The 24198-nt window shown below is 45.0% G+C and overlaps 1 protein-coding gene across 1 annotated transcript in view; it reads left to right on the forward strand.

The window, feature by feature from the left end:
- LOC138488462 (aldehyde oxidase 1-like) overlaps positions 1-24198 on the forward strand; it is a 705629-nt gene that overhangs the window by 65418 nt on the left and 616013 nt on the right. The window contains exon 3 of the mRNA XM_069615436.1: positions 3472-3568. Coding sequence (XP_069471537.1) covers positions 3472-3568 — 97 coding nt within the window. The remainder of the gene's footprint in view (positions 1-3471; positions 3569-24198) is intronic.

Below are 24198 nucleotides of genomic sequence, written 5' to 3' on the forward strand. Positions count from 1 at the left end.
AGAATACTTCTTAAAATGCAATCCCTAGATCTGCGCTTTAATTTTTATCTACTTTGTCATATTGTATTTATGTTTTATACATTTGAAGAATGTGGTTTTATCGATTTGATTATTTTTCTGGGTTTTTTAGTACTTAATTTGTGATCTTGTACTTTAATGGGATTTAGTAATCCAAATACATTTATTGAACTGAATTCCGTACACAGAAAACATGATAGATAGTTATTCTGCCATATGTGAAAAGGCTCAAATGAAGAATGTTGGAAATGATGAAGATGATAGGGAACGGTTAGAATATTGGGTAAATTGGGATACTTTGCTTTTCATATTCATAGGATGAAGATCCACAATCAAATCAGTTTATGGTAATAAATGGAATGGTGATATATGTAGGTGTTAAGACAGAGCCAGAACTGGAAAGCATAAAAAGCACATATTAAAAATATGCAAGCATTAAATGAGAATGTATCCAACGAATTTAAAAATGATTGGTAGAATAAGTGTAATCAGCGTGATGATTGACACAAAACACATGATCGAATAAGATGTTGCATTTTATTAACTGCTAATACATGAAGAGCATTCATTGGTGACCAAGAAAGCAAACCAATGCTGAGAAGAAACATGTGTATAGAGAAGATAATGTACACAGCAAACTAGAATAAGTGGAAGCATAAAGGATTTACATGAAGGTGACAGCAATATTAATAACTCGATCACATTCCAATAAGATGGAAAATTGCATCTGCAAATCTATGATATGCAACATCCTCACACAGGCCTTGTCAGAGGCCAAATGCAGTGTGAGTACATTTCATCTTTTAAAATGAATCAATGGCTGGAACCGATGAGAAATTGTTGAAACACAGAGACAAAAGGATATGCACACTTATGACTGGGATTGCACTGTTGCAGGGACATAAAGTGAGTCAAAATGATGCCATACAATGCAACCAACCTGGTCCATCAAAGTCCCATAAAACAATTCAGTGTTTTTGTGATTTGTAGGCACATCAGGTTACAACGCTCAGTGTTAATGCAAAATTGACTTGTGTGAGACAAAATATGTAAGGGAGAGTTTTTCTTAAGATATAATTGATGCAGTTGAAATAATGTTATGCATTGTAAATTAATTTTAAGTGTATAGAATCATGAATTTCAAATGAATTTGCAAGGAACTACATTTCTTTTTAATATGATGTAATGTGGGGTTACAATAGGAAGAATGTATAATGTCCTTATGCCGTAAAAAAGTTAGCATGAAGGAATAAAAATTAGACCACTGGTAAAAATGATTGCTGTTAGAGAAGCCAAAGGTCAATGAAGAAAAGATTGCTTATATAAATCACTCAAACATTCAAATGTGATCTTCCAAAATGAGGAGGCCTCAGGCACCCATATATGTCTGATGCTAGTAGTAGGAGACCCCAGTCCCAAGGGGCTCACCCCATCCTTTAGTAAGAAGTATGGCCATTCAGCTGCAGTCCCTGTAGTTTTCTTTTAGCTACAAGTACAGCAAATTGTTATTTCAAGAAGTGTAAGGACAACCGTAGCAGAGCGGGTGTTGTACTGTCTGGTGTTAGACAATATTACTAGGAAAGCTATTACTAGGCTGCTTGACCCAAACGTAGAGAAAACATGTTTGCAAATAATGGCACTGCTAGTGTGGCAGTGCTATTATTTGCAAACATGTTTTCTCCACGTATGAAGACTGTTGTATCATAATGTAAGCACCAAAAACAAAGTTTCAAACATCAATACATACGTTCTTTTGACTTACAGTGGAAGATATCTAGGGGAATAAGAGGAATTGGTCATGCGAACATGATAGTGGATAAATGAAAGATTGGGAAGTTCACTAAAGGCATAGTAGACTGAGAAATGGGGGGCTGGAGTTGAATAACCTAAGACAGTTGGTCAGAGTTGAGGGAATTTATCCCTCTGAGACTTACATTCCTCGTTCGATATACAGAAGCTCCTGTTGGTCAAACATTTAAAAGCGATGATTTTCATGATATAATAGAAAGTGATGTATTAGAGAAATAATCTATCCATGTATTTATATTACATTTATTTATATGTATTGGAGATACATATTTGTATATAGCAGGCAGCTAAATGTGCACTTACCACTTTCCATTGGAGAGATATAATTGACTGTTGACCACTCAGAAAGAGTATGCTGTGTGCGTGTGGAGAATTTTGGGAATGGGTGACTTGGATGCCTACCTTGTAGCTTTCAATCTTGCGTATAGGGTATATTGGAAGGTTGTATAGGACATGACTACTGGTCTCTAGGAGTAGAACTTCAAAAGCTGAAAAGGGGCTTTCCAATCGGCTGCACCCGAACTTTGGAATCAGCTGCCGACTACACTTAGATTCCAAAGTTCTTTGGCTGTCTTCAGGAAAGATCTAAAAACGTACTTGTTTGAATAAGCTAGCAGCTCCCCGCTACCCCCGCAAGCTGGTTCTGGAGTTTCTACTCCCTGTTCGATATTTGTTCAGTCTTATCTATCTCTGTTTGATATGTCCTCGCCTTTATGCCTCAGGGTCCACAGTGCGCAATAAAAATAATGTAATAATAATAATAATAATAATGTATACAACTGGGTTAATTGTGATCAGGTATCACAAGCATAACATCCTCGCAAACTAAATGAAATTGAGTGAAAAGGATACATATGTTGCAGATTTTAAGGTATGTGCACTGAATAATGCAATATTGCCTTATAGGCTGAGGGAGGTGTTGTTACCATGGGGTAACGACCCACCACCAAGTTATGGCCCGAGGTGAAGCCGAGGGTCATAATTTTGGGAAGGGTCATTATATCCCAAGTGATAATGACCCCTCTTGAGGTCTATAATGCTATTAGCACATGGTGGTAGAAGCAATACATGTTTTGGAATATTTGTGGCGAAGCTAAAAAAGATGATTTAAGAGTGAGTAAAGTAAATGGACAAAATGAGTTGGTAAATTAAATATTGTTTTATTTTGGAAGTATTTAAAAAACAAGGCTGTCATCGTGAGTGAAGCATTTTAATTGCAACTTGGATAAACAGGAAGAGGTTCAAAATGGGCATGCATTAGGTGTCATGTAAAAGTGACCCGTTTCTCTAAAAGAAAGTGAAATCATTTTCCAATGTTTTATCTTTCGCTTTTGTTTGTTAAATAGCACGTGTCAGCAAAAAATAAGGTTCCCCAGAGAGGTATTGTCGTGTTGAAAACAAATCGTGCCTGGAAATTGTATTGTTGTTTACCGGTCTACTTCTGAAGACAGAATATTCAGAATGCATTCAATACCAGTAGTTACTGACTGCACTGTAAACATCCTGACTGGCTGAGAGGTGGCCCGTAACGATTTCCATGTGCTAATTGTAAATACAAAATATAAACAAATGTTGGCATTAAATGGATTGCACATGTGTTACTTGATGAACCTTCGAACATTTCCCTTAACTGCTCTGCTTTAGTTCGACTGACAGGAACAAAATATGGCTGCGGAGTCGGAGGGTGTGGAGCCTGCACAGTAATGATATCCATATTCGATCCCGCTACCAAGAAGATCCGGTATATTTAAAGAAATCAATAAGTGATATTGCATTCCAGTTGCTACTCTGTTGGGAGAAGCGAGATGGTATTCACAGAAAAAAAGGAACCTTGGATTAGTTGATGTATTTATGTGAAAAGAAACCAGGTCTGAAAGCGAGTCACTAAAGCAGATCGGAGCAAAAGGGCACATTACATAGCTAGACTCGATTGCTCCTCCCGGCCGTCACACAGTACCAGGGTGTTTTTTTAAAAGACCCTATCGGGGACATCATGGCACTCTAACCCTGGGGCTCATAAGCCCGCTACCCAGAAGAGGCCTCACTCGCCTTCCATTTTGTAAGCGAGCAGCATGCCCAACATCTATACTGCACATATAACTTCAGCAAGAGCAGCAATCGGGTGAGCGCCAGGCTCTCTGACAGCCAAGAAATAGAGCATGCAAACACAATTCAAACGCACCAACTCTGGCAGAACTAGTCCATTCCTTGTGGTCTGCTGAAAGGGTCCCCGAGAAATACAACCATCCAAACTGAGAGTGTAGGCAGGCAAACAGTTATACTCAGTCCTGAGGAGCATCACATCTCAGAGCTGTACCGACACGTACCTCCTTCAAAATCACACTGATTAGCATCCCCTGACCTCCCCATAGAAGACTCTATCCAACTGGTCTGATGAAGGTGAGAAGTAAATTCTGCTTTGCTCCATAGAGAGGCTGGCTTTGAGACATGGCCTAATCACAGGGGAATGGGAAGCCATCACCCACAAGAAAAGCCAGGGATGAGGACCGTGCCAAAAGAATTCCATCACTTTCTGCAGATTCGGTTATTGAAGAGAAGACGCCCTTACTAAGAGTGATGTATGCCCATATGAAGAAAATGGGGAAGAGTGTCTCCACTATCAAAATTGCCTCCCACCAGTTTGTTCCCCCACAAACAACTAGCAATTCTGGTGAACCGCCTGGAAGACTGCAAACCAATGGAACGTGAAATAGAGATTTGGGGGGTGGGGGGAGGGGTTATAAAGGGCGTTGAAGGGAATTCCAAACTCATCATCTATGTACTATCGGAAGCCTTCAATATGGACATTGGGGATCCCAATGAAATACACCAAACCCACAGATCCGTCAGGTCCCACTTGGAACCCTCAGTGTCCTATTACCATCAGCTTGGTCAGTGAAGGATAGGATTCTCCTGTTCTCCAGCTGGAGAAGTTCAATACAGTGGAACAATCCAGAAAGAGGTTTCTATCAAGATGCAGCTAGTCCATAATGGAGACAAGACACCCCTTTTTAGAACCAAATAAAAAAAAAAAAAAAAAAACACTCACCAAAATATCAGATATGTCTGTAGCTTTGCACCTGTATCTCTTGGCTTCAGATGGGGTAAGGAACTATGTAGCATCCCCCTCCCCCTCCACACCTCCAGAGTGGAGGCCACAGTCATCCTGAAAACGGTCAAATCGGTATCTAGTCTTTGCATTGAATGCCAAAGCATTGACTGCCTTACCATAGAAAAAAAGCATCGAACAAACAAAGCATTGAATGCATTTTGTTCAATGTTAAAGGGTTTATTTTAATTATAATGGGGTTTTGAGGTAAAAAAAAAAAAAGGGGCGCAAGGGGGACCCCCCATTAAAATGTTTTTTTTTTTTTAAATACATTCAATGTTTTCTTTTCTATGGTAAGGCATTCGATGCTTTGGCATTCGATTCAATGACTAGGAACCGTAAAATCTGAAGTAGGTCACACTTTGGAGGAAGAGAACCCTCCACCTCAGGCACACCATGAAGAATTACAGACATTTACAGAAAATCAAAGCAGGCAAATGAGCCTAAACAGCTTGGCACCTAAACATGCACTGACACAATGTATGGACTTATGCCTGTATACAATGAACACATGGTTGAGAAAATCAACGACCAAATAAAGAGAATGAAAATGATCATGGATTTGCACAAGAAGATAAACGTAGCATTTCTGCAGCAAACTCGCCTAAACACAAAGAAATGCACAAAACTGGAAATTCAGTAGAAGCATAGCATAAATACTTCTTTAGACCAGCTGTAGGGAAAAGTAGGACAAAGCAATCCTGAACAACAGGAATGTTCCCTTTCAATACACCTATTCATGGTGTGTTGACAAAACAGTCCAACATGAACTGGGCTTTAAAGTCGTTCTACGCGAGTTGTATTCCTCTGAATTACCTGAAGACACCACACACTATGTCCAATTCTTTTAGGCATCTCCTTGTCCAGGTTGCCCTCTACAAACCCCTCTGACATGGTTCTACTTGTCACAGAGGAGGGGGCAAACTCAATCAAGAATAGTAAATCTCCTGGGCCAGATGGCTGTACAGTTGAATTCTGCTAGCATTTCTAAAAGATGGTGACAAAACAACTCATGAAACTATACATTGGGCCTCATTCCAAGTCCGTCGGTAACCCACTGGTGCTACCGGTGGGTTGCCACCGGACTTTACCACTGTTTTTGCCGCCTGCGATCCCAGTGTCAGTAGGGCATTACAAGTCCTGGTTGCCCGGAATAGCAGGCGGCAGATATTGTTAGTTCCCGTTAGTAACAGTGCCAATGCTTCCGTGACAACTGTGCTACCGGGGCCGATGCGCCCAGCAGGTTAGACCTGCTGGGCGCATCTGGCCCCGCAGGCAGAGATGTAGTCCCCTGGTTACCGGACCAGCAGACTCTTAATGAGGCCCATTGTCGTGCTTGCTCAAGGAAAGATACTAAAGACAATGAAACAAGTAGCTGTAATAGTCATACCTAAAGTAGGCAAGGACCCATGAGCCTGTTAGCTACTGGCCAACCTCTCTGCTGATCATTGACATGAATATCCTGAAGGAAATCACTGCAGATCAAATGCAGAGATGCATATGATGAGTGGTCGATCAAGATCAAGTAGGATTTACTTGCACATTTCATCAACTGCCTACATTCTATGAGTAGCCCACATTATCATCACTGCTCCTAAGTTGCTGTGATGCCTGTCTCGTCACTATCGATACAAAGAAAGCGTTTGATAGGGTTTGGTAGCCCTACCTGCATTCCCTGGCATAGTTCTTTTTCAACTGGGAATTCCTGCAATTGGTATGGCCTTCATGCACAGTGCCCACAGCAAGAATCTCTACTGGCCCTGCTCTATATGTACAATTCACCCACCCTTGAACTCATCAAATCTGAACGATCCCAGCAGTCAATTGTTTTCTTTGACATTTTGCTTACCTGCAGAACAACTGGACAGCTCTACACTCCTGAAGACTCTGTCTCCCAGCAATCCACGGTGGTGACTGTTGGGCCTAGTTGGGCCTTTTGAACCGACCCCCCACCCTCATATCTTGACTAGAAGAGCACTGAAGGGGCACTTTGCTTTGCTTTGGCATTCTGTTTACCTGCAAACTGCTCTACACCCCCAAAGACTCAGTCTCCCAGCAATACACAGCAGTGACCTTTGGGCTATTGTGCCCTTTGAACCGCCTCTTTGAACCACCCCCATGTGCATATCTTCACTGGTGGAGCGCTGAAGCAGCACTTTGCTTTGTTTGGCATTCTGCTTACATGCGGCATGACTGGACTGCTCTACACTCCCAAATACTCCCTCTCCCAGCAATCCACGGTGGTGACTGTTAGGCCCTCTACCCTTTGAACCACCCCCACCTACATATCTTTACTGGTGGAGCGCTGAGGCAGCGCTTTGCTTTTCTTTGGCATTCTGCTTCAAGGCATAAATGAGTTTTCAAAAATTGATTGGCAGATTTTGCTAATTAACCTTTTTTTGATTAGCAAATGAACTAATTTGATTAGCAATTTTGTACTAATATTGAATGTCACCAGAATTAGTTGTACCCCAAGATATAGAATTAGCAAGAATGCAGAAATTATTTCTATGTACCTCTGAAGTATAACATCCGTGCAATGTTTGTAAAATGTAAAGGTTTGCTGCAAGATATTTTTAGAATAAAATGTTGGGCTAGGCTTACCTCTCAGGGCCGTTCTTATCAAGTGGGAAGGTCCTCTCTGCCTAATCTTCCTGTACACTGTAGACCAATTCCTACAAAATAGGCAAAAAGCAACTCATTTACCAGCTACCCACAAAAATGCACACTCATTCTGAAGGGGGGAGCTCGAGAATCGACAGCCGAACAAATGCCAGCGCAGCCACTTGCCAACACCTAGCCCAGCAATCGGGGACAGCGTTGGGGCCTTTCGCCTTTACAAACAAGTCAGGCCTTGAGCCTCTTTGGGGGGAGGAGGTCCAGCAACTGCCCCCTTGGTTCCAGTCCGCAAACTGGCCAGTGTAAAGCTTCCTACTGGCTCTGGCTGCTTGCCTCGTGATAAATAAGGCAGCTAACCTCCATGCACCACTGCAGGCTGCTCGGACTGGCCTGTATAGGGCAATAGGCCCATGGCTTAACCAAGAACGCAAAATGCTTGTGTGGGCCCATATTTATTGGGTCAAAGTGAGTCACCTTTTTGGCCAATGTGGGCCAGTTTGATGTGTTACTGGAGTCCAGTAACTCATCAAACTGGCCCAATAGTTTTGACCAGTGTTGCTGAATTAAAATGTACAATTTGCCTCACCTCCCCCTTGGGTTATTCAAACAATGTCACAAAAGGAGTTCATTCACTGTGGAGCACTTTTTCGGTTGGTGTCCGAGACAATTGTATGCCCCAGTCCGACCCTGGCCCACTGTTTCCACCATCAGCAGTGGGGAGGCCGGTGGGCACACATCAGAGTCCCCTCCACGGTTCTATATCTGGTCCTGCAACCTGGCGTCTATTATGTGCCCTTATTTAATTACCTTCATTGTATGACCAGTGACGTAGCTAGGAGGGGGGCAGTGTCTCTTGTGCCCCCCTACCTAACCTGATCAAAAACAACTAAGGTGAATTGTCCAATTTCGGTACTGCAAAATTCAGGGAAAACTTTGTATTGGTTCTTGGAGTTTACATGCGAATGCCTTTTGTCCAATGCAATTTGGGTGGTTGTGAAAAGGCAATTTAATGAAATATGCATATTTCAAATTGAACCGCAAATTTCTGACATCACATCACATTACAACACAGAGTTTACCTTTTTGACATGTGGGCAGAGTGAGGTTTTGTGTGACTCACAGTGGGCAGGGCATAAATCTCAGGAATTTTTGATGTCAAACGTAGGCAGGTATGGGTGCTGGGTGTTAGAGAGCGCCTCCTCTGTGACACCCTGCACCCGCCGTAATAATGCAGCCTTGTGCTCGTAGAAGAGGCCTCCTACGAGAACAAGGCTGCGTTATTACGGCGGGTGCTGGGTGTTACAGAGCAGGCGCTCTCTAACACCCAGCACCCGCCGTAATAGCTGCCTAATGCTCGTAGAATAACATCGGGTGCTGGGTGTTAGAGAGCGCCTCCTCTGTGACACCCAGCACCCACTGTAATAATGCAGCCTTGTGCTCGTAGAAGAGGCCTTCTACGAGCACAAGGCTGCGTTATTACGGTGGGTGCTGTGTGTTAGAGATGCTTTCTAGCATCCAGCATCCGCCGTAATAACGCACCCTGCTGTTCGTTGAAGGCCTCTTCAGGCTGCGTTATTATGGCGGCAAGTGTCTGATGATAATATTTCTCCCGCCCGTTCGGGCAGGAGAAATATTATTCTCAGCCACTTTCTAACACCAGCACCTTCAGTAATAACACAGCCTGCTGCTCGTAGAAGGCCTCTTCTACGAGCAGCAGGCTGCGTTATTATGGCGGGTGCTGGGTGTTAGAGGTGCTCTCTAACATCCAGCACCCGCCGTAATAACGCAGCCTGCTGCTCGTAGAAGGCCTCTTCTACAAGCAGCAGGCTGCGTTATTACGGCGGGTGCTGGGTGTTAGAGGTGCTCTCTAACATCCAGCACCTGCCGAAATAACACACCCTGCTGCTCGTAGAAGGCCTCTTCTATGAGCAGCAGGCTGCGTTATTACGGCGGGTGCTGGGTGTTGTGCTCTCTAACATCCAGCACCCGCCGTAATAACGCACCCTGCTGCTCGATGAAGGCCTCTTCAGGCTGCGTTATTATGGCGGCAAGTGTCTGATGATAATATTTCTCCCGCCCGTTCGGGCAGGAGAAATATTATTCTCAGCCACTTTCTAACACCAGCACCTTCAGTAATAACACAGCCTGCTGCTCGTAGAAGGCCTCTTCTACGAGCAGCAGGCTGCGTTATTATGGCGGGTGCTGGGTGTTAGAGGTGCTCTCTAACATCCAGCACCCGCCGTAATAACGCAGCCTGCTGCTCGTAGAAGGCCTCTTCTACAAGCAGCAGGCTGCGTTATTACGGCGGGTGCTGGGTGTTAGAGGTGCTCTCTAACATCCAGCACCTGCCGAAATAACACACCCTGCTGCTCGTAGAAGGCCTCTTCTATGAGCAGCAGGCTGCGTTATTACGGCGGGTGCTGGGTGTTGTGCTCTCTAACATCCAGCACCCGCCGTAATAACGCACCCTGCTGCTCGATGAAGGCCTCTTCAGGCTGCGTTATTATGGCGGCAAGTGTCTGATGATAATATTTCTCCCGCCCGTTCGGGCAGGAGAAATATTATTCTCAGCCACTTTCTAACACCAGCACCTTCAGTAATAACACAGCCTGCTGCTCGTAGAAGGCCTCTCGAAGGGGCAGGAGAAATATTATCATCAGACACTTACACCCAGCACCAACACCATTATGAAAAGGGCCAGGCTCCCCCACCCAAACCTCCCCTAACACTGCTTTAGACTCCTTACCTGAGGACGTTCAGCCGGACTGTGAGACGGGGGCACCCTCCTCTCACCACGTGATGACACCGCATCCGGGCTGGGCTGACAAAACATTGATACAATGTACAGAGGCACAACTTTTAAAGGCACACAATCTTTTTTTTTTCTTCTTTTTTGCCATGGAAATCATATCGCAGTTGGTGCGACATGATAGTTAAAATAAACAGAAAAACATAATTATTATATCGCGATTTGCAATGCGATACCGCTTATTTTATGCTTTGTGCTTACTTGCAGCACCACTGGACTGCTCTTCACCCCCCAAAGACTCAGTCCCCAGGCAATACACAGCAGTGATTGTTGGGCCCGACTGCGCCCTTTGAACCGCTCCCACTCACATACCAGCACTTGTGGAGCGATGAAGTGGTGCTTTGCTTTTCTTTGGCATTCTGTTTTCTTGCGGCACGACTGAACTGCTCCACACTTCCGAAGACTGTGTCTCCCAGCAATCCATAGCGGTGACTTTTGGGCCTGCTGTGCCCGTTGAAGAGCCCCCACCCACATATCTTCACTGGTGGAGTGCTGAAGCAGTGCTTCAGCACCGTGACTGTGCTGCACGCTTCACGGCCACGCCGTCGCTCGACAGTCCAGCGATCCCAGAGCTAAACATGACGTCTGCCTCAATACCAGCTGATTACCAACAGGCTGGGCCGAACAGACGCTGAGAATATCTCATCTCCATCTGACGTGTTAAGCGAACCTAGATTAACTGTGCCAGTAAAATATGATCTGAGGAAAGCAAGGCATAACTCGATACCTCCAATGACGGCGAGTAAAATACCTCCCTCGCCTAAAGAAACAGCCAATAAAATTACCAGCTTTTATAAACCAATTCCATAATCTTTGCCTATGATGTCTCTGCAGGATGGTTTATGTCTGTCCCTAGCGTGTTTAGACTCAAAATGAATCGATAAAGTAACCAACACCATCATAGTTGGGGCCACGACCAATGATAACATTGTTGATTCCTCTAAGACACTCTGCATGCAGTGCTCCAGATAAGATTTTGAAGTGGGAGTATTTTACTCTCTATTTTTTAAGTTTGAGTAAAATTAATTTTTAAGGAGTAAACATGTAAGTCCAATTAACAATGAGAGTATGTTATAAGCAAGTAAAACATTTTAAACTGGTACACTGAAATATTTTTGTAATCATTATTTCTTTGTACCTATTTATTCATGCACAATAAAAGATACATGTTTACTTCTTCCGATCAGGCAATAATAATAGCAATTTCTTCCTGTGGTATTACATGCACTACCAGTCCAAACATATCCATGGAGCTGTGTGAGTGAAAGCAAGGGTACAAGGTCATATGTGTCTGTTTCTCATTTTTGTTGGGAGTATTTTTACTCACTTTTTTATTTTTGGGGAGAATTTGCCCATTTTTAGGGAGTAAAAGTAGCTGATACACCCCTTATCTCTAGGGCTGACTTCATGAGCTTGTCCTCTTACTTGAGCCACCCCCTTACAATTTATGCTCTTGGATTGACATGCAGCAATTCTGTTGAAAGAACAATAAAAGAAGTTACCTTCACTCCAAATACTATAAAAAACTGGAATAATTTATGCACACTTGAGTGAGGTAGCGACATCGGATAAGAGCTTGATTTGCTCACCACAGATGCCACTGATGAATTCGACCAAATTAGAGGGCTCTTATTGTGAACTATCGACCGACAATATTAAGAGAAACCTCCCATGTGAAAACACCCCCAAAACATTTAACCTTGAAGGCAAGATATCTACTAAACTGTCGACTGAACAAATTGACTAATGACACTGTTATCAAAGGTTCAGATAACTCCTCGATTAACTCACTAGATTGCAAGCCTTTGACTTTCTTTTGATGTCTTTAGTCAAATTGTGTGAAGATATTCATAAAACAACGACATACCACACTTTGAGATTAAACTGCATTGTGGAACACCTAGGAATCAAACCCAAATTCAGTAACATGGTCTGTCAAAACTTACCTGATATAGAACTTTAATCTACACACCACCAAGAGCTCTTCATAATGGCCGTAGTATCACCAACTCGGAACCAAAAGCACCAGACATTATTACATGGGATAGGGAGATTACATTGTGGCTGAATTCGTCAAATTATTTTAGACTTTTTTGGCCGCATATATATGTGTGGATGGGCGGTAATGATAATAAAGAAAGGAGGAGGTTGGGGCAGCTGTGGGGAGTCCCCCCTGTATATATATATGTGTAGCTAAGTGTAAAGTTCAGTCCATACATCTAAAAATAAATAAACGGAATAGCAAGAAATCGCACAAGAAAATAAATAGAGCAGCTTAGTTTAATGATATTGGGCTCTTGCGAAGCAAGGACTTAAATGATGTCCATACAAATGTTTTTAAAAGTGCTAAGGCACAGAGTAAACAGCATATAAATCTAAGCCTATCAGAAGAGACACCAACCACCTGCAATGAGGGAGAACATATCATCATTGACTCCCCGAAGCAAAAAAGTAAGCAAGTTGGAAAAAAACAAACAAAAAAAATAAAGTCTCTTTACTTCCAATGGCAATGAACAGCAAAGATAAACCAGAAGCCAACGCAACTATAAATCCCCCAGTACTGAATAATAGTTGCACGTCTGGTCTAGAAGAATCTTTGGATTTAGAAGGACTGGACCTGATATTCAACTGTGAGAATAATGACAAGACATTGTTTAGCTCTACATCTGGTGTGGCTGATAGGATCACCAAAAAATATAAACAGAACACTCTTTCCCTTTGTAACAATGTCCCAAGATTTGTATCAACTCTGTATAAACCTATTAACAAGATCCATATAATTACGGGAACTGTTACACTTAATAATCCTAAACATGAGCCTTGCCAGCATAAGGTCATTTGTATACAAAGCCTTTTTTGCACCAGACAGCAATGTGCACTTAATTGTTTGACGGTGCTGAAATTATTCAAACATATTAACATTTATGATATTTGGGTTATGGAACAATCGGAAGATTCAGAGCTTGCCACCTCCTTTATCCACTTCATGAATAATACTACACTTGACTTTGTGATATCCTTTGGCCCTGAATTTGGGCTATGACTGCGCTCAGATCGATTAAAATAAAATGGTCATAAAAATCGTACTTCTCAGAGCGATGCTTGGAGCTCCACTATAGGCAAACCTAATGAAAGACTAAACATTAATTTGCGAGGAGATGGACAGCGCACTACTTTCATAGAAACAGTATCAGTGACAAACTATGCTTCTGATACAGATAGAAATGACTGCAAATGGCTCCCAATGCAACAAAAAATACGAACATTTTCAGCAATATCATGTAATCACACACGATTATTACCTTCCAGAAAAACTGGGGCTATGACATTATTACGCTCAATGGTGGCAATACGATACAAAAACCAACTACCGAAGCACAAGGGGAAGTTCTAGAGGTAGTTTGTTATTAAATGTGAAAAACCATTGTGATATGGAAGAAATTGACTGTCCTCAGTATTTGCTTGTTGGGCTGATTAAGAGTGATTGCTTTGGCGATCACAAGAGTATCCTGTGCATTAATATTTATGTTCCCCCAGGGTTTACAAAACATCATGAAATGAAACTCTTAGTTCTGGATCTGATACATCAATTTCAAGTTCATAAACATACAGCATTAGTACGTTTGGGGGATTTTAATGTCAAGATTCCAACCTATGAGCTCATGTTACATAACCCAGATAAGCTAAAACACTATAACACTGAGAATGCCTAATTGCTCAAGAAAGTGAGTAATGATAAAGGAATGAGATGGTACACAGCATTAATGACATCAGCTATATATGCATGCTGAATGGCCGCTTTCATGGGGATATTCTTGGGCAATACACCAGAGTCATGCCTCAGCCAGCTTCCACTGTAGATTACAGATGGGTCTCCTACCTCCTTCTGCCAGCTATCACCCACCTTACGATGATCGAGCCAAGAGAGGAGAACGACCACTATCCCCAACTCATCTCCTTCTCTTTCAAATAACCCAGTACTGCCCTATTTTCCTTAGGCATACTGGAAGTAAACACTGCCCTAAACTGCCTACATTGGAATACAGCGATAATGAAAATCACTAATAAGGAAATCGATGTTGACATTAACGCTCTTGCAAACACCAAGATCTATCAAGCTGCCCTCTCTAGGAGCAACTGAACATTCTGATGTGAACTCCCATATTATAGTCTCTAGCTCTCAACGGGGAGAAAATCTTTACTCAGAACTCTATAATGAGATTACTAAAATAGCTGGGAAAGCAATTGCCATGAATATAAAAAACAGTTTGAGAAATACCATACAAAACAAACCCCACACGAAACATACGTCGGCATTTGACCAGATGTTGCTGCAGCTAAAACAGCATTGAGGAGTAAACAAAAAATTATTAACACCTATTGCCTCACTACCACACAGATACGCAGTCAAACTCGTAAGGTGAAAGCCAAATATCAAAAATGACTCAGAGGGCATCGTAAAGCGAAGCGAGTTGTTAACTGGCAACTACTGGTAGATGTATGCAACTATAACAATACACAACTGTTCTGGAAATTATTGAAAGGAGAAAGTGCCTATTATAATAATAGTATTGGTGCCTCTAAGGCTCAGGAGTGGACTGGGAACCAAAAGTGGCCCTGGAAATAATTTTCAAACTGGCATCCTATTATAGATTATCAGCAAGCCCAACTCTTTTCCTATGAGAAAATGTGGAAATAAAATAGGTTACCACACAAAAAAGGCCCAGGTGCAGAGGCGTATCGGGAAATCTCCACAGTTCCCTATATGCCAGTCCAACCCTGCTATGGCTAAATAGGAAAACCATTTTAGTAACTCATTGGAAAGATTGCTGTGAAAAGGAATTATGAAACAATTGAGATACACAAATGGAACTTCCAAGATGGTATTGAAAATATCATTAACATCATAAACAGAGTTAATACCTCCAGGGCCCCAGGTCCAGATGGCACATGTAATGCCCTGCTTAAAAATAAGTACATTATTGCATGGCCTTTTCAGGAATATCAGTGAGACTGAAAACCTACCACAAAGTTGGTCAGAGAGTATTGTGGTACCGATACACAAGCATGGCCCTAAGAATGATCTCGACAACTATCACAGTCTAGCTATGCTAGATGCCCCGGCATAAAAATTTGCCAGGTGTGAAAGCATCACGAAGTAAGATACAGACAACAGATTTAAAGTTCAAACAAAAGAAATGTATTAACTTGTCCTGTACTAAGGTGGAATTTCCCTACCTGAACAAAAACTAAGGAAAGTCAAAGAGTTCAACTTACAAGTCTGTCTGTGTCCAAAACCTATCTTAGCCCTCACAACTTCAGCTAACCAATGTGTAGGGATATCAAAGTCAAAGTAAATAGCGCTCAACTCAAAGTTCTAAGTTCTCTCCAGCTCACAGCTTTCTTTCAGCTCCCTCTTCCCCAAACACAAGAAAGTTCCATGAAAAAGTCTCACGATTACCTTTCTCCAATTCAGGGATTTACAGTTCAAAATCATTCCTTGAGCTTCCCTTCCACAAGTTTCAAGCAACACAGTTCAGAACAAAAGGGGTCTTTAGACTCTGTTCTCAAGACAACAAGTGTGGTCCCTTTAAGTCTCAGGTGTCCCTTCCCCAAGACTTCAACTTTGCCACTTAAACTGGTTTTAATCTTTTCCAAAAAAAGTCTTAACCTGACCCTCCTTCTGGTTTGCCTCACCAGTTCATTTGCAGTGGTTTCATTGGGCTGTTTCACAGTGCACTTATTTGTCACCATTCAGGGCTCACTGGTCTGAGCGCAGTTGTTAGACTGCACGGTCCACCCATGACAAGTCACGCAACCGGGATCTCTGGACTCCTCAGCCCACACAGGTTCCTTGGCACTTTCTCCTGTGCACCAAGTCACCTTCACTTAGTTCCTTTTGGCAGCCTCTTGGTTTTATGTGTAGTCTTGCACTCTGTTGGCTTCTCTTTGTTAGCCTTGTGGCTCTGCCACCACGTGTCACACACCTCTTGCCAATCTGTGGCCTTGTCGCACTGCAGTCACTCATCAAAGTTCACTGTTTGTCTCCCTTTGCCTTTGATGTACTTAACTTCAGGGTTTAAGTTAAATTGTTGTGCAACATACATTTAATATTGTTTACGTTCAGCTCAGTGTTCAATTATGTTGCATAATTGTGGGATCTCACTAATTCCGGTATTTAATATGCACTTATTTGTTTCAGAGTTAGGTTTCCATTTAGTTTGGTATTCAATTTGCATGTATTGGCTTCAAAGCTAAGTTTCCATTTAGTTCGGTATGCAATATGCATTTCTGGCTTATATGTATGGACCAATGGTCACTTGGGATCCCACAGCAGCACCCTGGTGCTTGCACGCCCTGCCGAGACTTTTGTTGATCTTCCCGGTGGTTCTTGTGACTTCCTCTTGACTTCTGAAGTCAGGAAACCCACCGGCGTGAGCCACGCTAGCCTGCCGTGTGTTTCTTTCTACACGCCAGCTTCAAGGCTGCAACCGGAACATGGGCGGACTCCTCTCTGCACCAACCTTCTCCTCAGCAGCTTCTGCTGCTCACACTTGGAGATGGAGGCTCCCAGACCTGGGGAAAACACACAGCCCACTCGTTTCGGATCTCACAAGTCCTCTGGGATGATTACCGGCATCCTGGCTCTGTCTCCAGTCCTACCACGGCTTCCTCCTCACAAGAGTCGCCTGCTGCTCTCTCTGTTGCTCTCTCACTCTCCCTTTATACACCTGCATCCTCTTGACAGGCTGCAGGTGTGGATGCTCAATCTGCCCCACCTGACCATGACCACAGGGACATGCCTGACCCTCACAGCTCTTGACAGGCATCTTCCTCGTCCCAGTACTGAAGTGGTAAAAGGGTATAGTCTTTATTGCTCTCAGTCTCCTCTTCCTCGTCTCAGTGCTGTCAAGTGTAACATGTGAAAACATGAGGGGATATATAAATAGAAATAGCCCATAAAGGTTGGATGGGGTTAGGTTGGTTGTCAAAAGGGAAAGGGGTGGTTACCATGTCTCACCTAAGGGCACCCTACTCCCAATCCTCAAGGACCCTGCACCCATGTGATCCTCCCTTGCTTCTCCGCCCCCAGGTTCAGGATCCAAGAGCATTGTCCTTTCCCTGGCTACCTGCGCAGAGAATCCAGGGGGAGTAGGAGTGAAAATAGCCCCAGGTTTCTCACACAGGGTTCTTCTAGAAGAACTGAACATATGGATACAGACCAACATTTTACCCATAAATCAAACAGGGTTTAGACAGGTCACTCTACCATGACTTATATTCTAACACTCACAAGTATAATACAGAGAGCTTGGTCCAGGCGAGAACAGTTGCTGTATGTCTGCTATATAGATTTCAGTTCGGCATTCAACACAATCAGTCGAGATTGTGTTTGGAGGAAGCTGAACAATTTGAAAATACCATCTGGTCTAGTAACTATGATTATGGTGTTAGACACCAAAACATAGGTCAGAGTTAGATATAGTTAAACAGGAGAACTACCAAAGTCCATCCCTACATACAAAGGACTTAAACAGTGATGTATTGTTACATCCACATTATTTAATCTCAATCTATCAGATTTAACAGAAGTACTTAATAGTGAAACCGTACATCCGCCCATTGTAGCTAGGAAACAAGTACAATCAATAGGATATTCGGCTGAAATAGTTCTCTTAGATCTCACACTGCAAGGACTATAATTCCAGCTTAACCGTCTCTGTAAATACTGTCAGGAAAATTAACTAGTCATTAACAATAAAAAAAAAACAAGGCCATAATGGGGCCATAACATCCTTTTCCCACAGCAATTGTGGATACAGTCTTCCAGCCCTAATCACGATCTACAAAGTCAAAATAATCCCGCTAATGTTGTATGGAGTGGACATTTGTGGGAAAAGCTGTATTCCAGAACTGACCGAGCTTGAAAGTGTCTGTCTGAAAACCGTGACAAGCATGCCTGCATCTCTACCAGTCAACTATTTGCGAGTTGAATTTGGAATTTGTTGCGTACAGTCTCTCACAAAAAACACATTAATATGTTTTGGTAAATGATTCAAGTGGAACTTGACTTATTATTGGATCAGACACACACAGATCATGAGAAATTTGGTAGATCTAGTTCCACACATACCAATAATAAGATACTCAAAGGGTACCATTGGTCTCCGGGTGAGGGCATGTTCCCCTTGGTGCTGCCTTTCCCCGCATTTAAGTTTAGGGTAAAAAATATAATTTCGAGTGTGGGCAGAGAACAACATATTGTAGATATTGCCACCAAAACACATAGCAGAGACTAAATCCCATAAGCACCAGAAGCATATTGCATCATGAGCTACTTAAAAGCCTTCCCCAATCATTACTAAAGACGTGAATATTTTAAATGTAAATTTAGCATCGCAGAAACCAGAGAAATCATGGGGGCATGAACTAGGATTTTTTTTTTTTTAAATATATTTTTATTTTATATATAAACCACACGACATTACAACTTGAACATAAATAACACATTTGACAACAAACAGCACTGCAAGCCCCATCCCTCCCCCCTATGAGCCTGTATGGTGTTCGCCATTGGCATCCGCTGTGAACGGGGGGGCGTCATCGCTCTCAGATTCAATTGGAGCCGACCCCAAACAGTTCAGCTATCAACAATTTCCATGCCGCGAGGGAGCACATTTCCTCCTCCTCCCCCCCTGCAATACTGGTATCCCGCCACACAGCCGTCTCGGCCTCCGCCCATTTTTGGAGATCCCTCCACCAGACCTCCGTTCGTGGCTTATGTCACTCCTTCCATCCCATGGCAATCCTACGTTTAGCAAGCACATAAGCCAAATCTTTCAATTTCTCGACATGTCTAAGTTTACGCGCTCTGGGATATCCCCCCAGTAAGCAGGCCCAGGCTGAATCCACTTTGAGCGTGACACCCTTTCCTGCCAGCTTCTGCGCCACTTCACCCCAATAGCCTGCAATTACTGGGCACGCCCAGAACATGTGTATCATGTCTGCATTCTCCTCGTCACACTTGGGGCACGCCTGGCGTCCAACATCCCGAAATTTGGATATTCTCAAGGGGGTCATGTATGCCCTGTGCGTTATATAAAGCTGTATTTGCTTAAACCTGGCGTTTCTCGATACTTTTTTATGATACCCCAGGGCTCGCTCCCACAACCCATCTGCCATCGGGGCCCCCATCTCCGTTTCCCATTCCAGTCTCAAGTGAACTAAGTCGCTCCCAACCTTCGTCATCAACATCTCGTACAACCTAGAGACCTCATGTCCGCCCTCCAATGTGTCATATAGTATCTCCACCGTGGCGTCCGGTTCATCGGCCAGGGTAGTTTCGGGCCACCTATTCCGGATCTCCTGCACTATCCTGTGATATGTCATATATTGACCCCTGTGCAATCCCGACCCTGCCTCTAATTCTTCGAACTCCAAGATGGTCCCATCCTGCCAAATATCTCCCATGGTGACCAACCCCACTGACTCCCAGTATATCCGGATGGTTGCTCTGAGCTGCCCATCTCCCTTCGCCAGTGCGACCAATGGGAACTGCAACACACACGGCAAAGGGTTACCCATCATCCGGCAGGCCCGTTTCCACATGTTCCGTCCCAGAGCTAGCATTCTAGGCCGCTCCCTCATGCATGCATTAGCCACCCAGATCACCTCTCGCAGATAAAAAGGGGAGCAATCCCTCCCAAACAGCCTGTGTTCAGGGGTCCCGTCATCAGAGAGCCACCTGGACACATATTGTAGCTGCGCTGCCACATAATATGCCTCAAAGTTCGGCAGTTTGACTCCGCCCTTCTCGTAGAAGTTCTGCAGCTTCCACAGTGCGACTCTGTTGCGCGTGCCGTGCCACAGGAATTCTCTGCAAACACTATGTAGCCTCACGAAAAACTTCTTAGGAATCATGTAGGGGATGTTGTTAAAATAATGCAGAAGCCTGGGCAGTACCACCATTTTAAGCATAGCTCCCCGGCCCATCATCGCTAGTGGCAATCTTTCCCAGAACCTCATGCATTTCTCGATCTTCCCCACAGCAAGTTCAGTGTTATGCTTGTGCTCTTCCACAGTCGTGTGATACACGTCAATTCCCAAGTATCTAAAGGATCTCGTCGCCCACGGGATCTGCAACACTGGCAACCTCTCTACCGGAGTCCCCACATAGCCCCCTAGCGGAAATAGAGTGGATTTCTGGGGGTTTACCGCTATACCGGACAACCAGGCATACCTCCCCATCACCTCTAAGACATACTGCAAATTTTCTTCTGGGTATCTTAGGTATAGCAGCATATCATCTGCATACAGGGATATAAGGTGACACTCTCCTCTCACATCGATGCCGACCGGGTCATATTGCTGCCGGAGGTAAATCGCTAAGGGTTCTAGGGCCAGGATGTACAACATTGGGGACCAGGGAACCCCTGCCTAGTGCCTCTGCCCAACTGCCATCTCTCTGACACCACTGCACCCGTGCGGACCCTGGCTAGTGGTGCACTGTATAACATCTCGGCCCACCTAACATAACCTGGTCCCATCCCGTACCATCTCAGAGCCGCCAGCAGCCAAGGCCACCGAACAGAGTCGAACGCTTTAACCGCGTCCAATGCCACTATCGCCATTTCGCCGTCATCACTACAACCCCACTCGACCACCCTGTGGAGGCGCCTGTGGTTGTGAGTAATGTTCCTATTAGGGACATAGCCCGTCTGGTCAGGGTGGATCAACTTGCCAATCACTCTACGCATTCTAGTAGCCAGGACAGCTGTCAGGATCTTGCTATCTTGGTTCAGCATCGACAGGGGCCTGTAGGAGCCACAATCATGTCCCGGTTTATTTAGCTTGGGGAGCGGAATTATAATCGCCTCCCTAAGTGACTCCGGCAACCGTCCCATCTCGTACGCTTCGTTGAGCATTTCCAGCATGGGCGGGAGCACTTCCTCCGCATAAACTTTATAAAATTCACTGGGGAACCCATCTGCCCCTGGGGCCTTGCTAGTGGGCAACTGTCTCACAATCTCCTTCAGCTCTTCCAGGGTGATCGGAGCATCCAGCTCCTCTCGCTCCTCATCGCTGACCTTGGGCAAGCCTACATCTTCCAGCACTTCGTCTATCTCCTCCTGGTTGCCCCCCTCGCGATCTTCGTATAAGACCTTATAGTATTCCACGAATGCCCTGTTCACGCCTTCTTGGGTGTCTACCTCCTCCCCCTTTTCATTGGTTACCAATCTGATCGGGGATCGTGGGGTCTCGCTCTTGTACAGCCAAGCTAAGAGTCGGCCCGTTTTATCTCCCCCCGCATGCAGTCTCTCAATATACTTTCTATAGTTCAAATTACAGAGCCTGTCCCAATGTTCTGCACACTCCTGTTGCAATTTGGAGACCGCCTCCACATCTGTCCCACCACCTTCCAACTCCTCCTCCAGCTCAGTCTCAGCTCTATGCAAATCCGCCAGGACTCCCCCCATCAATCCCTTAGACTTCGCAATGGCGATCCCCCGCATTACGACCTTAAAGGCCTCCCATAAGGTGCCAGCCGACTTAACGCTCCCTTTATTCACCTCAAAATAAGCAGTTATCTCTTCCCTAATATCCTCTCTGAAGGCAGGGTCTTTGAGCGCCTCCGCCCTAAGGCGCCATGTTGGTATACGCGCTCGTGGGGAATACAGTTGCCATCGCATGACCAGGGGCGAGTGGTCAGAGATGACTCTCGCCCTGTAGTCTATATGGTCGCACTCCACGACTATGTCTGGCGTAGTGAAAAAGTAATCAAGTCTCGTGTGCAGTAGATGCAGAGCCGAATAGTGCGAGTATTGCCTCACGCCCGGGTGTTTCGCTCTCCACACATCTACTAGGCCAAAATCCGCCAGCAGCGTCTGCAATACCTTAGCCGCCGGACTGGGCTTAGCCATCTTGTCATCCGACCTATCCTCCCTGGGATTCAACACGCAATTAAAGTCGCCACCCCATATCACCGTTCCCCCCATCCCAACACTGAGCTTGGTGCACAGCGACCTAAAATATGTCGCCGTTTCCTGGTTAGGCACGTATGTGTTTACAATGAACACTACTTTGTTCTCTACCAGCCCCCTCACCATAACCAACCTCCCATCCTCCTCCACAACCTCCTCAATTAGCTTGAATGGGACGTGTGGCGCCACCCACACCAGCACTCCTCTGGCATAGGCGGAGTACGTTGATCCTACCACTGTTCCCTTCCACTTCCTCCATACCAGCTCCAGTTTCTCTCGCTTTAGATGTGTCTCCTGTAGCAGAGCTACGTCTATCTTCTGCCTCTTTAAGATACAACATGACTTTATTTCGCTTAAGATAACTGTTAAGCCCCCTAACGTTCCACGTTAATATCCTGAGGTCTCCCATGGCCTATCAGTAGTTTCCTCCCCCCATCCGAGGCAATCCCTCCCCACTTTGCGAACACCCGCTCCCGGTTTCACCCCCAGGCTCATACAAAAACTAAAACTCCCCCCCAAACCCCTACCCCCAACAACTGCCCAGCTCCATCCCTGGATCTCAGGCATCCCTGTGTTCGGTCCTCCTTGGAAAACCCAAATAGAGAACCCGACAGGGTGTCACCCCACTAACAGTGACTAAACTAAACACAAAAAGGGGTGTAAAGGGCGGCTTCTGGCGGCTCCTCTACTTCGCAACCATGTCCGTGCACGGACCACGTTTCATAACCCCTGACGCGCGCATGTTCTCAAGCGAGTTCAATGACTATATTCTAGTCCCAATGTTCATAACCCGACCGGGCCTACAGCGTTACTTATCTCGCCCTTTATTTTCCACCGGCCGTCTGAACATCTGACTCCTGAGGGCAGTTTTGTGCATCCAACCACTCCATAGCATCCTCCGGGGTGACAAAGAACAGCAGCTTGCCCTGAAAGAAAACCTTCAGTTTGGCCGGATAGAGCAACATGTATTTAAGCCCCGCTTCCCGCAATCTCCTCTTCACCGATCCGAAGTTCATACGACTGCGCTGTACCTGCAGGGTGTAATCGGGATAGGCCGTTATATTCGCCGCTCCTCGTTGTATTGTGCCTCCCTTGCGGAAGTGTTCAAGGATCCTTTCTCGGTCCCAGTAATAAAGGATCTTGGCTATCACTGGCCTGGGCGGGTTTCCCGGTGGTGGCTTTCTAGTTAAGGCCCTGTGCGCTCTCTCAACCGCAAAACCCTGCGACAGGGTGCCTCCCGTGATCTCCTGCAGTAGCATGTTTTCGATAAATTCCGTTGGATTGTGGCCCTCAGTTCCCTCCGGCAGGCCCACGATACGGATGTTGTTCCTCCGGGCGCGTCCTTCTGCCTCCTCCGCCCTACTCTCCAAATTGCCCACACGTTGCACCAGGGGATGGAGTTCACGCTTATGCACAGCGCAGTCCGCCGCGGTAGGGCCCAATTCTTTCTCCAAAGTCTCCGTGCGCTCTGCCAGAGTACGCACGTCCTGCCTTAGGAGGTTCACGTCCTCCTGCACTGCCCCAACCTGGAGTTCCATTGCGGTCTTCAGTTCAGCCACAGCGAGCTGGAGCTTGGTCTCCCAGGTCGCTTTCAGGTCTGCGATCGCAGCGAGGACCTCGTGGTTCGCACCCCCGGCGGCTGTTTCCTTGGCTTGCGTTTTGTCTTTGCTTTTGGCTCCGTCTGGGCCGGGAGGCGTTTTAGCGTATTCGTCGAGCGTGTGCTGTTTGGTTTTCGCTCTCAGGGGCTTGTTAGACATGTCTCCCGTCCTTCTATCCCCGCTCGGATCTAGGGCAGGGTGTTACAGTGCGCTCTTCGGGGTGCCCCATCGTTATCGCCACATCTCTGACACAAA

Source organism: Ambystoma mexicanum, chromosome 9 (genome assembly GCF_040938575.1).
Source record: "Ambystoma mexicanum isolate Mex_15411 chromosome 9, UKY_AmexF1_1, whole genome shotgun sequence".
Classification (NCBI taxonomy): Eukaryota; Metazoa; Chordata; class Amphibia; order Caudata; family Ambystomatidae; genus Ambystoma; species Ambystoma mexicanum.